This window comes from Pelophylax lessonae (assembly GCF_965119305.1).
Source record: "Pelophylax lessonae genome assembly, chromosome: 13".
NCBI lineage: Eukaryota > Metazoa > Chordata > Amphibia > Anura > Ranidae > Pelophylax > Pelophylax lessonae.
The window spans coordinates 210456189-210473930 of NC_138780.1; the positions used below are offsets into that span (position 1 = coordinate 210456189).

Sequence of the window (17742 nt, forward strand, 5' to 3'; positions counted from 1 at the left end):
TAGGATAAATCCCCTGAACATTCTTGTCTGAGGTGACAGTGTGTGTTACAGATGATTATTCTAAAGTCATAATTGGTATTTCTAAAATTACGAGCGTCCTCTGGGCTCATTATAACGTAGAGGTGGTGGCAGAGAAAGGGTTAATTGTTTAATTATCCCGGTGACAATCGCTCTCAGTCTGCTTGCATCTAGATTGTGGTCCCGCAAGCTAGACAATCTGTGTGCTGGGTGCAGATGAGAGTGGCATTGTTACGCAAGTGACGGCAGGGTGTGAGATTGCCTGGTCTTTGGTCACGAGTTGGATGAGAAGGCCAGGGGTCTGCTACCCGCAACCGTCACAGTCATCACCGTGATCACATGGTACAGACCGGCTCAGTTCGACTCTGTACGCTGTGTCTGTGATCTGAGCTGTCTAATAATGACTCATTTCTCAGTCATTAACCAATGGCCACCTGATGGTGCCTAATCCCGTGTTGTTCGTACATTTCCAATGGGAAGCCATTTATTCTACTTAACTCATAACCATATCATCAGTGAATATCTGGGAAATGTTTGACAATCAAATCTTCAGTTTCCCATTTCCAGCAGCTTTGTATGTGTCCGGGAGTCGTATTCCCTTCCTTCCACTTCCTAAACATCAGCAGATTATGGAAGCTTTATATAGCCAATGGATTAGCTGGATGTAACTCAACCTATGTGTTTATGTGACGCCTATGGGGAAGACATAGAAAGGCCAAGCCGGGCTAATAAACAGACAGCAGGCTCTGTAATACACAGACAGAATGGGGAGGATTAACAAATGTCACGTTTGGTTAAATCTCAGACACACTTTACCTTTATACCCCCAGAAATAAAAAAAGGCAAAGCTGCTGCGCATGCTCAGGTTCATATTAGCCCTCAGCTTGTCTTTCTATTCTGATGACTCTTCTCTGCTCTGGGGGCAATGTACAGCAAAGACCTGAGATTAACATCTGCCAGATTCTTTGTCCATTTCATGGCTTAGGTCTATTATAGGAAGCCCTGGAAGACCAAAACAACTCATAGAACCGTTTCTGAATATTATTTTCATTTGCTAACTGGAAGATAAGCTGACATTGGAACTGTCATCCCGAGCCTACCTCTGTAACGCTCCTGCGTTTCATGTATGGTGTGGATTTTCAGCTGCAGAAATATTCCACTTCAGTAGTCATGTAAGAGAGATGCTGAGATACCATTCCCAGCCTCAATGACTCATCATGTGTGGAAGGTCTTAATTCAGCTAGTAAATACACACACTCAACAAGCTGGTTCCTAGAGTGGCTTTATGTATGTAGTAACACAGTGATGAAGATTTAAGAGACAGGTTGAGTGGAGGTGGTAGGTGACAGACACTTGAAGGTAAGACAGTAGCAGATAGATGCAGGTAGGTTTAGCAATCATGTATGGTAGCAGATGACAGAGTAGCAGGTGGACATACAAGAGAGATCAACCCAGTGCAGGAATAAGTAGCAGTAGTCTTAAGAGCTAGCAATCTAGATATGCAGATGTGATAAATAGTCTTTACTATGCAGAGCTAGATAGTGTAAGCTTAGTATAAGTTTATAGAGGATTCCCCTGCGGGGTACTTAGCACTAATAGCAATACAGCCGAAGGTTGGTTCAGGAGGAGCGGATGATCCAGAAGCGGGATACAGGGATCAGCGCAGCGAGGTTCCGTCAGCGAGGTGAGCTTGCAAGCACGAAAGCTTCAAGCCAAGTTAGCATCCAGGTAAGGGTGTTTGAACGAACACATGTGAGTGAGAGCCGGTGATCTAAATAGCCATCCAGTCCGGCGCTGAGTGATGACAGCATCAGTCTTAAAGGGAAACACACCTATATGTGTTTCTTCTATCTAGGTAGATGGAAATCACCCAGAAATAATGTGATAGGAGGCACTGAGAGTGCCAGAACCTTACAGTACCCCCCCCCCCCCATAAGGCCGGCTCCGGAAAGCCTCTAAGGCTGGTTGTCGATATAAGAATCGGAAAAGACTGGTTGCCGATACGAGAATCGGATAACACTGGTTGCCGATATGAGAATCGGATGACTGGTTGCCGATACGAGAATCGGAAAATACTGGTTGCCGATACGAGAATCGGATGAGACTGGTCTCCGATATGAAAATCGGAAAAAAAAAAAAAATGGTTGCCGATATGAGAATCGGATCAGGTTGGTAACCGATCTGAGAATCGGATCCCTTGTTGCCGATATGAAAATCGGATCAGGTTGGTAACCGATGAGAATCGGATCACTTGTTGCCGATATGAAAATCGGATCAGGTTGGTAACCGATCTGAGAATCGGATCACTTGTTGCCGATATGAAAATCGGATCAGGTTGGTAACCGATCTGAGAATCGGATCACTTGTTGCCGATATGAGAATCGGATCAGGTTGGTAACCGATCTGAGAATCAGATCACTTGTTGCCGATATGAGAATCGGATCAGGTTGGTAACCGATGTGAGAATCGGATCACTTGTTGTTAGGGTGTCTGCTACATGAACCCCTCACTAGAATCGGACGCATAACCATCCGAAGTAATCCTAGTAGTCCTAGCAACCAATGCTTCTTCAAACATCCTCAGATCCTTCCTACATACCACCGTGCCATTAGAAGCACGTACGCAGTCAGGTGCAAGAATCTCAATATTTTCATTGGAAGCTAAAAATGTGCTTGCAAAAATAGGAGTATCCTCAGGAAGTGGTACAGGAGGTTTTTTAGAACGTGGTATCAAGTTCACTGGAGTTGAAGGAATATCTATTCCAATATTTGTTAATTTCTGGGTGTCCTTCTCTGATATAGAACGGGGACAGGGCTGGCAACAGCCTTGATAATTTCCAGGCTGTTTTTCAGGGAAGACCCTTCGGATTCGCCTGGCCTCCATTGGGAGAGCCTTAGGCCTATGGGGTCTGGTTGGGCAGAATGTAATGAAATGTCCCCCTTCTCCACAATAAAAACAAAGGCCACAGATTCTCCTGTGATCTCTTTTTTCTTGTAAGGACAACCTAGTATGTATGGCACCAATCTCCATAGGCTCCTCATCCATCTCTGTAGGATCAGGGTCCAAATGGGATGTGTCAGAGTGACAAGGCTGACTGTTTAAGGCAGGCTTGGACCATGACCAGGCAGGATCATCATATTCATTTGGTTTCCTTTTTTCCCTAGGTAGCCGGGGTCTGTGGTTACCTGGAGCGGGTTTAGGAGTGGGGTCAATGGCCGAAATCCGAGAAGAACTGGATAATGGCATTCCCATTTTTTCAGACTTCCTTTCTCGTAGTCTTCCATCTATGGTAATACTGAGTTGTATCAATGCATCCAGGGTTTTTGGCAGATCCGCTCGGGCGAGCTCGTCTTTAACGGCTTCTGATAGGCCAAGCCTAAATTGGGTTTTCAGAGATGCATCATTCCATTCTGAATCAAGGGTCCATCTCTTGAATTCTGCGACAAAGTCTTCCACAGGTCTCCCACCTTGGTTCAAGGAGCTTAATTGAAAATCGGCAGTACTCTGCCTATTGGGATCATCATATAGGCTAGTAAGTTCTGCTAGGAACAAGGCATAGGAGCTGAGAAGCTGGTCGTTTTTCTCAAAAAGAGAGTCTGCCCAGGCCCGAGGATCGCCTGTTAGGTAAGAAATAATAGTACAAACCTTAATATGATCAGTAAGGTAGGTACGGGATCTTAACAAGAAAAGTAACTCACATGCGTTTTTAAATTTGCGAAATTTTTTGCGATCGCCTGTAAATACCAAAGGGGGATTTATCTTGGGTTCAGGGGACTGAGCAGAGGTAAGTTGTGTCAGTCTAATTACCTGCTGCGACAGAGCCTGATTTTCTTCTTTTAATTCAGCAAGTGCGTGTATTAACTCAGTTACTTGCTGTTTTAATTGTGTCACCTGAGTGGTTATTTCTGCTGAATCCATTTGTAGGTTCGTTCAATCTGTAACGCTCCTGCGTTTCATGTATGGTGTGGATTTTCAGCTGCAGAAATATTCCACTTCAGTAGTCATGTAAGAGAGATGCTGAGATACCATTCCCAACCTCAATGACTCATCATGTGTGGAAGGTCTTAATTCAGCTAGTAAATACACACACTCAACAAGCTGGTTCCTAGAGTGGCTTTATGTATGTAGTAACACAGTGATGAAGATTTAAGAGACAGGTTGAGTGGAGGTGGTAGGTGACAGACACTTGAAGGTAAGACAGTAGCAGATGGATGCAGGTAGGTTTAGCAATCATGTATGGTAGCAGATGACAGAGTAGCAGGTGGACATACAAGAGAGATCAACCCAGTGCAGGAATAAGTAGCAGTAGTCTTAAGAGCTAGCAATCTAGATATGCAGATGTGATAAATAGTCTTTACTATGCAGAGCTAGATAGTGTAAGCTTAGTATAAGTTTATAGAGGATTCCCCTGCGGGGTACTTAGCACTAATAGCAATACAGCCGAAGGTTGGTTCAGGAGGAGCGGATGATCCAGAAGCGGGATACAGGGATCAGCGCAGCGAGGTTCCGTCAGCGAGGTATGCTTGCAAGCACGAAAGCTTCAAGCCAAGTTAGCATCCAGGTAAGGGTGTTTGAACGAACACATGTGAGTGAGAGCCGGTGATCTAAATAGCCATCCAGTCCGGCGCTGAGTGATGACAGCATCAGTCTTAAAGGGAAACACACCTATATGTGTTTCTTCTATCTAGGTAGATGGAAATCACCCGGAAATAATGTGATAGGAGGCACTGAGAGTGCCAGAACCTTACACCCTCTTCTTCTCCCATTCCCTCTGATGGGGTGCTGGGCCAGAAACCAGAGCAGGTCCTTCATCCATGCAAATCACCTCCAGATTCTTCTAACCATCACCTGCACAAGTCCTGATGAAGGCTTCTAAGCTCTTAAAATTCATCAATTTTATCTTCATCACAAATAAAACTAAAACTTCAAGTGGACTATTAGTCTTATGTCTGGCACTCCCTTCACTCTACCAAACCTACTGCTATCAATCCAGGGACCTCACCTTGGGACCCATAAGATCCTAAACTAAAATATCATCATATCTAAAGACCTACTGAAACCCTGACCCAGCGCTCCAACCCCGACCTACCTAATATTTCCTTTGCTGCATTCCCCCAGCTGCCCCTCACAGCAAAGTACCCAATGCTTCCTGATATAAAAGAGCATAGCCCCCCCTTTTCCCTTAAAGCAGCCATTGGGTCTCAGCAGCCAACCATCAGGTCCGAATTCTCAGCTTAAGTTTTGGGTTTGTCATGTGAGGTCAACATCATGGCCCCCCCATTACTAACACCATTCATCATCATGGACCCCCCATTACTACCACCATTCAACATCATGGCCCCCCCATTACTAACACCATTCATCATCATGGACCCCCCATTACTAACACCATTCATCATCATGGACCCCCCATTACTAACACCATTCATCATCATGGCCCCCCCATTACTAACACCATTCATCATCATGGCCCCCCCATTACTAACACCATTCAACATCATGGCCCCCCCATTACTAACACCATTCATCATCATGGACCCCCCATTACTAACACCATTCATCATCATGGCCCCCCCATTACTAACACCATTCAACATCATGGACCCCCCATTACTAACACCATTCATCATCATGCCCCCCCCATTACTAACACCATTCATCATCATGGACCCCCCATTACTAACACCATTCAACATCATGGCCCCCCCATTACTAACACCATTCATCATCATGGACCCCCCATTACTACCACCATTCATCATCATGGCCCCCCCATTACTAACACCATTCATCATCATGGCCCCCCCCATTACTAACACCATTCATCATCATGGACCCCCCATTACTAACACCATTAATCATAGAGGCCTTCCAGCTTTGATGGTGCAATAGAGAGGCAGGGAAAGGTGAGAGGGGGTTCCCCTTTTATATCCCTCCAGACCAATATAAATGCACAATACAATCCAGTTACCAAATGAAAACATTTTTACATGAAGCTGTCTTAGTATCTGATCCGGTATCTCTCCTGGGAGAGAGACCCCCTCAATGGAGCCAATCAAGGTTCTATCCCTTTCTTCGGGGAATAGCTGGACATATTTACAGGCTGGAAGAACTGATCAATGTTAACGGCTCCTTCCTTTTCCGAATGAACACAGAGTCATTGATCAGCACTGATCACTGACTCTGTCCATTCATGACTAATGCATAGTAAACTCTGTTCATTCATAGCTGTGTTTCCTATGCTTCAGTTTGTGAATGAACGGGAAGATCTGTACAGAACTCTTCCTGTCCATCCATTCAGAGATGGAGATTGAGGGCTGCGTTTTTCATCTCCCTTCTCAGTCAAAGGTGGAACATCGGAGGTCTGACATCTCACCAAAGCCTCCAAATGGGCCTCATCAAAAAAATGGAAAAAAATAAAAAATTAAATTGTAAGAAAAAATGTAATTAAATGGAAAAAAATTATTTATAAAATAAAATAAAATTAAAAAACTTCTGATTAGAACTGCCAATGTATTACTTGGGACTGGGCCCTGGTGTTCCCCCACTATGGAGGGGGGGGGGGGGAGGGCGCCGCAGAACATGTGAAAGGGCCCTGAAGGCTCTAGTTACACCTCTACCCTTTCTGGGGGGGAAATGTTACACAAACCAGGATAAAGTTTTATAGTTCGAGGCTGAAATGACTTTACAAGAATTGTCTCTATTTCCCATCTGGCAGCCAGCGCCTGACACCCTAACAAAACATGTAAATGCCACAAAGAAAACTTCTTTCATGTGAAGTCTGCAGGAAGCCTGATCGTGCCTGGCATGTGGTTCCTGCCCCCCCCCCCCCCCAGCTCGTTCTGCATTCCTGTGACCCGTTTTCAGCAGACAGCAGGGTGAAGCCCGCTGTTGGCTGATGTCACACAGCTGGTCCAGGCTCAGGAAAGATTGTGACCATATGGTGAGGATCCACCTACATGCCTGGAGAAGCACCCGGTTCAGCCTCTCAGCGAGCCGCCCCCCCCCCCCCCGCCGCAGCCCAGCGCTCCGGTGTGTTATCATACTGATCCATGTAACATAAGATGCATGTTACCACAACGCAGCACAACGCATGGGTGTGTGTTATCATACTGATCCATGTAACATAACATGCATGTTACCATACCTGCCAACTGTCCCGTTTTTCCCGGGACAATCCCGGCAAATAGGAGCCTGTCCCGGGTATTTTACATTGTCCCTGTTAATCAGGGACAATGTAAATCATTTTTTTTTTTTTTTTTTCTAATTTTGTGCCACACAGTGTCGCTCTCACCCCAGCTAGGAGTTGTAGTTCTGACAGCAGGTTGTCTCTCTCTCTGTGCTCGCTCACTCTTCCCGCCTGTCGCAAATTTAACGTGTCACCGAAGGCAGGGTGTCAGCATGGTGCACTTTCCAAAATCCGCCAGCAGGGGGAGGCAGAGCACCTTCCGACAAGCTGGAGGCCTCACACTCCATTAATTACTACTATCAATAATGTTTTTTTATAGATATAATTTATACACCTGTTAATTGATACATATATATAGTTTTCTAGCTCTAGATAAATGTGTGTACATATCCGTGTATGTGTGTATATACATATATATATATATATATATATATATATATATATATATTGCTCAAAAAAATGAAAACAGACCTCAATCCTCAATGGGAAAAATCTCATGCTGGATATCTATACTGGTATGGACTTGGTATGTGTTAGGATAATATGGACTGAGTAATGTGTTAGGATCTATACCGGTATGGACTCTGTAATGTGTTAGGATCTATACTGGGATGGACTGGGTAATGTGTTAGGATCTATACTGGTATGGACTGGGTAATGTGTTAGGATCTATACTGGTATGGACTGGGTAATGTGTTAGGATGGTATGGACTGGGTAATGTGTTAGGATCTATACTGGTGTGAACTGGGTAATGTGTTAGGGATCTATACTGGTATGGACTGGGTAATGTGTTAGGATCTATACTGGTGTGAACTGGGTAATGTGTTAGGGATCGATACTGGTATGGACTGGGTAATGTGTTAGGATCTATACTGGTATGAACTGCTTAATGTGTTAGGATCTATACTGGTATGGACTGGGTAATGTGTTAGGATCTATACTGGTATGGACTGGGTAATGTGTTAGGATCTATACTGGTATGGACTGGGTAATGTGTTAGAATCTATACTGGTATGGACTGAGTAATGTGTTAGGATCTATACTGGTATGGACTGGGTAATGTGTTAAGATCTATACTGGTATGGACTGGGTAATGTGTTAGGATCTATACTGGTATGGACTGGGTAATGTGTTAGGAAGGAAAGGATGCCACATTGTTTTATGTAAATGAAAATTATCCCCCTACAGAGGGCTGAATTCAGAGACAGGTGAATAAAGTGTGAAATCTGCTCAGGTGTGACCATAGAAAACATGGAATATGGAAATATAAATAAAGTGCAAGGTGTAAATAAGTACAATAAAACCTAATTATAGCAGATAGTATAATCGTACTTATTTACACCTTGCACTTTATTTAGATTTACATATTACATTGTTTCTATGGTCACTCCTGAGCACATTTCACACTTTAGAATTGCAGGGAATTGTGATGAGAAGAAGTGCAGCTGAATGGGAGAATTATCCCAACTCTGCTATTTTGGCCTCAAGTTTTCAATTTCCTGTAATTCTCTCTTTATGAAGTAGACCCTATAATCTGATAAGTAGGCGGATATTAATTATGTGGAATGGGCGGAGCTTCAGGGAAGTGGGTGTGGTAAGTAATTGATAGCTGTGCTGCAAAGTGTCCCTGGAATTTTTTTTTCCGAATGTTGGCAACAATGATGTTACCACAACACAGCACAATGCACGGGTGTGTGTTATCATACTGATCCATGTAACATAAGACGCATGTTATCATACTGATCCATGTAACATAGGATGCATGTTATCACAACACAGCACAGTGCACGGGTGTGTGTTATCATACTGATCCATGTAACATAAGACGCATGTTATCATACTGATCCATGTAACATAGGATGCATGTTATCATACTGATCCATGTAACATAGGATGCATGTTATCATACTGATCCATGTAACATAAGACGCATGTTATCATACTGATCCATGTAACATAAGATGCATGTTACCACAACGCAGCACAATGCACGGGTGTGCGTTATCATACTGATCCATGTAACATAAGACGCATGTTATCACAACACAGCACAGTGCACGGGTGTGTGTTATCATACTGATCCATGTAACATAAGATGCATGTTATCATACTGATCCATGTAACATAAGATGCATGTTATCATACTGATCCATGTAACATAAGACGCATGTTATCATTCTGATCCATGTAACATAAGACGCATGTTATCATACTGATCCATGTAACATAAGACGCATGTTATCATTCTGATCCATGTAACATAAGACGCATGTTACCACAACGCAGCACAATGTGAAAAGTGGGTTTTGGGCCTCAGTATTCACACTGATCTTTGGCATCTTTTGATATAAAGACCGGATTGCTTCAACCAATCCCTAATCAAACCAAATATCTGGGCTTTACATACACAGCCATGAGATATATATCACATCCATCACTGACCCCATTCTGAAAATGTAATCTGCCTGGCTGTCATGCTGATTCTCCGACATCAACATTTTCAGAACTGATCTGACCAAGTATGGAAATTCTGCCTTCACCTGCCGCATGCTGATTCCCAGTCAGTGATTCAGAAATACTGAAACCAGAAAAATGACAGATGAGCTACTTCCACCTCTCATGACCTGACAGTCTTCATGGGACCCTCGTGTAATAAGGGGGGTTTTCTGCATGTATTCCCCATGGGATCCCTGCTCCTGTCTGCTGTATTCTGATCAGGCCTCTGTAGTGCTGACAGACACCCGGCACAGGGGGGGGGGGGGTGTAATGTGAGCTTTTACAGTCCATAGAGGTATAAATAAATCCTCCGACTTACCCACAGCTAGCCCCTCGCTGTCCGACATTCCGGGAATCTGGCAGGGATTGAGGAAGGGTTCCAGGCCGGGGATCCCACCGTCTTCTGACTTCTAATGGGGGAAAGAGATAAGGATGAATCCTGGCAGGCGACCACAGCTGTGATTGGAGGATATAATTTGATCTTCCCTCCCCTTGAAATCTCCCACCGGACGCTCACACATACAATATTTATAATCTGCCTTTTAAGTTTTATTGACAAATTCCATTTGACTCAGGATTCTGGGACAGCTGCCCCCTCCGTGCGTCTCTGATGGAATCTATATCCCAGTTTTCATTGCCCTTTATTGTTATCTCATGTAGCACGACCCCCACGGGGGCTGCTGAGTATCTTCACTTCCTCCGCACCGCCTTGACCCTGAGGTACCTCCGACCCGCTGGGCACTACTGCTTCTGACATGTTAACTCAAAGATACCAATGACGCTTGAGTATCAGTTTACTGATTCCAATGGAAAAATAGACAAACATACTTTCAACACAACTGGAATGATAATCAGGAAATACAATGAGGCCCCAAAAGGAGATATGAGGCCCAAGACCCAAAATCCAGTAACAACAATATAACAGAATGTAAATAGATATAAAGATGTCTAATTAGAGGTACAAATCAATATATTATGAAGCTTCCTTTAAAGACGTATGAGAGTGATTATCAGCCAACCTTGTCTACACTGACTGTATTGAACAGGTAGATCTAAGTAACTCAGCTGAATATATATGAAATACCTTTTAACCTTTAATCTAGCAACTGAAAGAGTGCACTCTATCACCTATAGGGGGCCCCCTTTTTCTATGAATTACAAGAGTCTCTTCCTAGCAAGGCCTTGCAATTCTTCGCCGGCAGCTTGAGCTCTGGTCATTCACATAAATGACATTTGCAATCCACAGGGAAAGGGGTATTTGTAAATCCAAGTTCTGCTTGAGATATGATCAGTATAAATCACTTTACATATACTTGCAGTTCTCCGGTTCACCATGCACTGCAACAGCTCAGGAGTTTCCCATGGCAACCATCTCAGCTATTCAGGGTTCTCTCTGTTTCTGTGCTGCGTCATGGGCTCTCTCGCTCCTTCTGCACTCACAACAATCAGGCCTCTCTCACCCAAATCTCCATCACTTCTGTTCAGCAGGCCTCCGCACTGGGCTAGTCACTTCCCTGTGACTTCCGCCACCTCTCAGATGCGCTCTCTCACACAGGCCTCAGCCTCCGCTTGCTCCGCTCTCTGCAGCAGTCCTCCTCCTCTTCTAGACCCTCCGCTCTCCACGAGGTCTCCAAAGCAAGTGAGCGTACATCCGACTCCGCCCCCTATTTATCTTCTCTCCCACAATCCTCCGCGGATCCCTCTGCTCCCTGGGAGTATAGTCCAATCAAGCCCATCCTCCTTCTTAGAACTACATCTCCCATAGTCCAACGCACAACTCTCACAGGAGAACCCATACAGATTACCAGTCTTAAAGAAACAGTACTTCAGCCAAAATTATACCGTATGCTATTTCTTCACTTAGCTACACTCATGAGAATTTTATTTATTCAAATCCTCAACTCTGTATCTGTCTTAGAATTATAGAACGTTTGTAGAAGTAAACATAGAAAGTGGAAACCCCATCATAGACTATTTTCTTTTCTTGAGGGTACCACCCCAAAGTATATAAATGCCAAATGCATTATCCACCATATACACACCGGGACTTTAAATGTAAATGGGAACCAATAATCCAACATCTCATATAAAAAAAAAACCAAATGCTTTAATTCATTATCTTGCTCATTATAACATAATCAATTAAAAAAAAAACATTATTATGAATGAATATAATTATTATTATTAGAAATCTGCGAGATATAAAGTGTTAATATAATATATACTTTGGGGGTAATTTATACCAGGGCCAGGTGTGGTACTGAGGCCACAGCTTGACCAAGCCTGCTCCATGTATTGTAACACTGAGGAAGTCAATAACAAAGGGGAGTTGTACCCAGATAAATCATAAGGAGGCAGCAGAGTGTCAGTAATATTATGTGTATAGTAATACAGGGGAGTCATACCAGGATCAGCCACAAGGAGGCAGCAGAGTGTCAGTAATATTATGTGTATAGTAATACAGGGGAGTCATACCAGGATCAGCCACAAGGCGGCAGCAGAGTGTCGGTAATATTATGTGTATAGTAATACAGGAGAGTCATACCAGGATCAGCCACAAGGCGGCAGCAGAGTGTTGGTAATATTATGTGTATAGTAATACAGGGGGAGTCATACCAGGAACAGACACAAGGAGGCAGCAGAGTGTTGGTAATATTATGTGTATAGTAATACAGGGGGAGTCATACCAGGATCAGCCACAAGGAGGCAGCAGAGTGTTGGTAATATTATGTGTATAGTAATACAGGGGGAGTCATACCAGGATCAGCCACAAGGAGGCAGCAGAGTGTCAGTAATATTATGTGTATAGTAATACAGGAGAGTCATACCAGGATCAGCCACAAAGCGGCAGCAGAGTGTCAGTAATATTATGTGTATAGTAATACAGGAGAGTCATACCAGGATCAGCCACAAGGAGGCAGCAGAGTGTCGGTAATATTATGTGTATAGTAATACAGGGAGTCATACCAGGATCAGCCACAAGGAGGCAGCAGAGTGTTGGTAATATTATGTGTAGTAATACAGGGGAGTCATACCAGGATCAGCCACAAAGAGGCAGCAGAGTGTCGGTAATATTATGTGTATAGTAATACAGGAGAGTCATACCATAATCAGTCACAAGGAGGCAGCAGAGTGATGATAATATTTTGTGTATAGTAATACAGAGGTAGTCATACCAGGATCAGCCACAAGGAGGCAGCAGAGTGTCGGTAATATTATGTGTATAGTAATACAGGAGGAGTCATACCAGGATCAGCCACAAGGCGGCAGCACAGCGAGTGTTCCCATCGTATTTTCTACTACGCATGCCCAAGCCGCCATTTTGTAGTGATTACAGCGGTCTTCGGCAAGATGGCGGCAGCAGCGGACAGGTCTCAATGGTCTGCCACTTCCATTTCAGCAAACATAAAGGAGGAAATCCTCCATAAATGGCGGCCTAGCCGTCCTATAGAGCCCGGGGTCATTGTGGGAAAGTTGGAATCCAGGCGATTTATTTTCTCTATAATAAAACTAAGTCCGCTTCCAAGTCCAATAAACCTTATAAACTGTCCAATAAGAATAGGGGGCGGAGCCTGGAAATCTTCCCCGCCCCTGTAAAACATGGCTCCCTATCTCGTCCGCTCGGACATGACCACGCCCACCGCAGTGATTGGCTCTCTATCTAACTTCTGACAAAACTAACTATGAGAAAAAATGTCCGCGACGGCCGCCATATTACTGACGATCGGAGCATTTACTGCTCTCCAAAATGGCCGCTGCCTTGGTCATGCGCAGTATACTAAACAGAAATGTCCTTCATATTCTTGAAGACCTAAACAATGTTCTCCTATAAAATGGCGGCGGACTGGGCATGCGCTGTATCTCATTCAAACACTGCCACCTCCTGGCTGTTCCTGGTAGCGCTCACACTGATTTTCAATACACGGAATATAACTGCTACTCTGCTGCCGCCTTGTGGATGAATGTGGTAGCACTTCGCACAGTCTACGCGCTCTCTGTGACAGTAAAATACTGCCATCTGGTGGCTGAAGTTAGTATGACTCCCAGCATAGAATATTATCTTTCCCCAATACAATCATGGCAGGGAAGGAGCGGGAGGAACAATTTGTCAGGAACACAGAAGGCACAATATTCTTCAGGACCTCCTCATTGTGGAATTAATAGAAGAATTCTTTATGTGGAAAGACTTCTCCTGGGATGTCTGCGGCCGCCATCTTGTTGAAGACCAAAGCATTGTTCTCTACTTTCCAAAATGACAGCTCTGTGATCACCCCGGAAGTGGAGTGAAGAGGATTGGGCGGGAATGGAGTGACTGATGATGTCATCTCAGGTAAACTTCTCTTTTTACATATTTTTTTTAATATAGGATGGGGGAGGGGGGTTTATGGGGGGAATGGAATGGAGGAGATGGGGAAAGGGGGTCAAAGAGGAAATAGAGGGATGCAATGGGGGTCATGGGAAATATGGGGGGATGGAATGAGGTGATGGGGGTCTGGAGGGTGTAGGGGGGATGTTATGGCGGTCTGGGGGAAGGGGAATGGTGGGTGTATGAGGGGAATAGAGGGATGTAATGGGGGTCATGGGAAAGGAGGGTTATATGGCAGGAGTAGGGGAATGGAATGGGGAAGGGGGGTATATGGGGGTGTAGAGGGAGGCAGTGAGGGAAATGGTGGCTAGGGGGGTTGATTTAGGTGGAATAGGAGAATGGAAGGGGGTGAGATGGTTGGGGGGTGTATGGGTGAACCCTAACCCTAATCCTAAACTATAACCCTAAACCATGAATGTAACCCTAACCCTAAACCCGACCCCTTACCCTAAACCCTAGCCCTAACCCTCACCCTCACCCTCACCCAAACCCTAACCCTAACCCCAATCTCTAGCCCTAGCCCTAATCCTAACCCTAACACTCTAACCCTAACCCCAACCCCAACTCCCTAACCCCCTCACCCTAACCCCCTAACCCTAACCCTATCTAACCCTAACCCTAACCCCCCTAACCCCCCTAACCCTAACCCTAACCCCAACCCCAACCCTAACCCTAACCCCAACCCTAACCCCCTAACCCAAACCCTAACCTCTAACCCTAACCCTAACCGTAACGCTATCTAACAAAAACCCTATCTAACTCTAACTCTAACTCTAACACTAACCCTAACCCTAATCCTAACCCCCTAACCCTAACCCTAGCCCCAACCCTAATCCTAACCCTAACCCCAATCTCTAGCCCTAGCCCTAATCCTAACCCTAACCCTAACCCTAACCCCCTAACCCCCTAACCCCCTAACACCAACCCTTAACCCTAACCCTAACCCCCTAACCCTAGCCCTAGCCCTAACCCTAACCCCCACCCTAACCCCCTAACCCTAACCCTTAACCCTAACCCAAACCCTAACCCCCTAACCATAACCCTACCCCTAACCCTAACCCCTAACCATAACCCTAACCCCACCCTACCCCTAACCCTAACCCCCTAACCCTATAACCCTAACCCCCAACCCTAACCCTAACCCTAACCCTATAACCCTATAACCCTAACCCTAAACCCAACCCCAACTCTAACCCTAACCCCTAACCCCAACCCTAACCCCCTAACCCTAACCCCTAACCCTAACCCCCTAACCCTAAACTTATCTAACCCTAACCCTATCTAACCCTAACCCTAACTCTAACCCTCACCCTAACCCCAACCCTATCCCCAACCCCAACCCCTAACCCTAACCCCCTAACCCCCTAACCCTAGCCCTAGCCCTAACCCTAACACTGTCTGACAAAAACCCTATCTAACCCTACCCCTAACCATAACCCTAACCCTAACCCTAACCCTAAACCCCTAGCCCCCTAACCCTAGCCCTAGCCCTAGCCCTAACCCTAACCCCCACCCTAACCCTAACCCTTAACCCTAACCCAAACCCTAACCCCCTAACTATAACCCTACCCCTAACCCTAACCCTAACCCCTAACCATAACCCTAACCCCACCCTACCCCTACCCCTAACCCTATAACCCTAACCCCCTAACCCTAACCATAACCCTAACCCTGTAACCCTATAACCCTAACCCTAAACCCTAATCATAAGCCCTAATCCTAAACCCTAACCCCCTAACCCTAACTCACTAAACCTAACCCTAATCCTAAACTATAACCCTAAACCATAACTGTAACCCTAACCCTAAACCCGACCCCTTACCCTAAACCCTAGCCCTAACCCTCACCCTCACCCAAACCCTAAGCTCTAACTTTAACCGTCACCCTAACCATAACCTTAACTATCACCCTAACCCTAACCCTAACCCTAACCCTAACCCCAATCTCTAGCCCTAGCCCTAATCCTAATCCTAGCCCTACCCTAACCCTCTAACCCTTACCCTAACCCCCTAACCCCAACCCTAACCCTAACCCCCTAACCCTTAACCCTAACCCCCTAACTCTAACCCCATAACCCTAACCGTAACCCCCTAACCCTAACCCCTAACCCTAACCCTATCCCTAACCCTATCTAACCCTAACCCTAAATCTAACTCTAACCCTAACCCTAACCCCCTAACCCCCTAACCCTAACCCCAACCCCAACACTAACCATAACCCCTAACCCCCACCCTAACCCTAACCCCCTAACCCTAACCCCTAACCCTAATCCTAAACCCTAACCCCCCTAACCCTAACTCACTAAACCTAACCCTAATCCTAAACTATAACCCTAAACCATAACTGTAACTCTAACCCTAAACCTGACCCCTTACCCTAAACCCTAGCCCTAACCCTCACCCTAACCCTAACCCTCACCCAAACCCTAAGCCCTAACTTTAACCGTCACCCTAACCATAACCTTAACCATCACCCTAAACCTAACCCCAATCTCTAGCCCTAGCCCTAATCCTAACCCTAACCCTACCTCTACCCCTAACACTAACCCTCTAACCATTACCCTAAACCCCTAACCCTAACCCCAACCCCAACCCTAACCCTAACCCCAACCCTAATCCCCTAACCCTAACCCCCTAACCTTAACCCCCTAACCCCTAACCCTAACCCTAATACCCTAACCCTATCCCTAACCCTATATAACCCTAACCCTATCTAACCCTAATCCTAACCCTAACCCCTAACCCTAACCCTAACCCTAACCCCCTAACCCCTAACCCTAACCCCTAACCCTAACCCTAACCCCCTAACCCTAATCCCCTAACCCCCTAACCCTAACCCTAGCCCTAGCCCTAATCCTATCTAACCCTAACCCTATCTAACCCTAACCCTAACCCTAACTCTAACTCTAACCCTAACCCTACTCCTAACCCTAACCCTATCCCTAACCCTAACTCCTAACCCCAACCCCAACCCTAACCCTAGCCCCACCCCCACCCCTACCCCTAACCCTAACCCTAAATCCTAACTCTAACCCCCTAATCCTCACTCACGATCTCTAAAACCTTAACCCTAAGCTATAACCCTAAGCAATAACTCTAAATATAAACCTTTATTTGACCCCTTACCATAACCGTAAACCCTTGCCCTAACCCTAACCCTAACCCTCACCCTAGGCCCTAACTTTAACCCTCACCCTAACCACAACCCTCACCCTAACCATAACTCTAGCCCAAAACTCTAGGCCTAGCCCTAGCCCTAAACTGAACCCTAGCCCTAACCTTAACCCTAACCCAAACACTGACCCTAACCCTATTCCTAGCCCTAACCCTAACCCATAACAATAAACCCCTATCCCTAACCTCTAATCCTAACCTTAAACCATAGACCCTAACCCTAATCTGAACTGAACCGCTAAAATCTAACCCCTATCCCTAACCCTAAAGCTAACCCAACCCTAACTCTAACCCTCTAACCCTAATTCTAACTGTTACCCTAACCCAATCCCCCTAACTGTAAACCTAACCTCTAAAGCAAACCCTAAACCCTAACCCTAACCCATATCTCTAAACATAACCCTAACCCCCTAATCCTAAACCTTCTTACTCACACTCACCGTAACCCCTAAACCTAAACCCTAGCCCTAACCCCTAACCCTAAACTCTAACCCCAAAT

The 17742-nt window shown here is 45.3% G+C and overlaps 1 protein-coding gene across 1 annotated transcript in view; it reads right to left on the reverse strand.

The window, feature by feature from the left end:
* EML1 (EMAP like 1) overlaps positions 1–10124 on the reverse strand; it is a 354659-nt gene extending 344535 nt beyond the window's left edge. Inside the window, exon 1 of the mRNA XM_082275525.1 lies at positions 10024–10124. Within this exon, the coding sequence (XP_082131651.1) occupies positions 10024–10051 (28 nt within the window). The 5' untranslated portion in view covers positions 10052–10124. The remainder of the gene's footprint in view (positions 1–10023) is intronic.
* Between the last annotated feature and the right edge of the window lie 7618 nt (positions 10125–17742).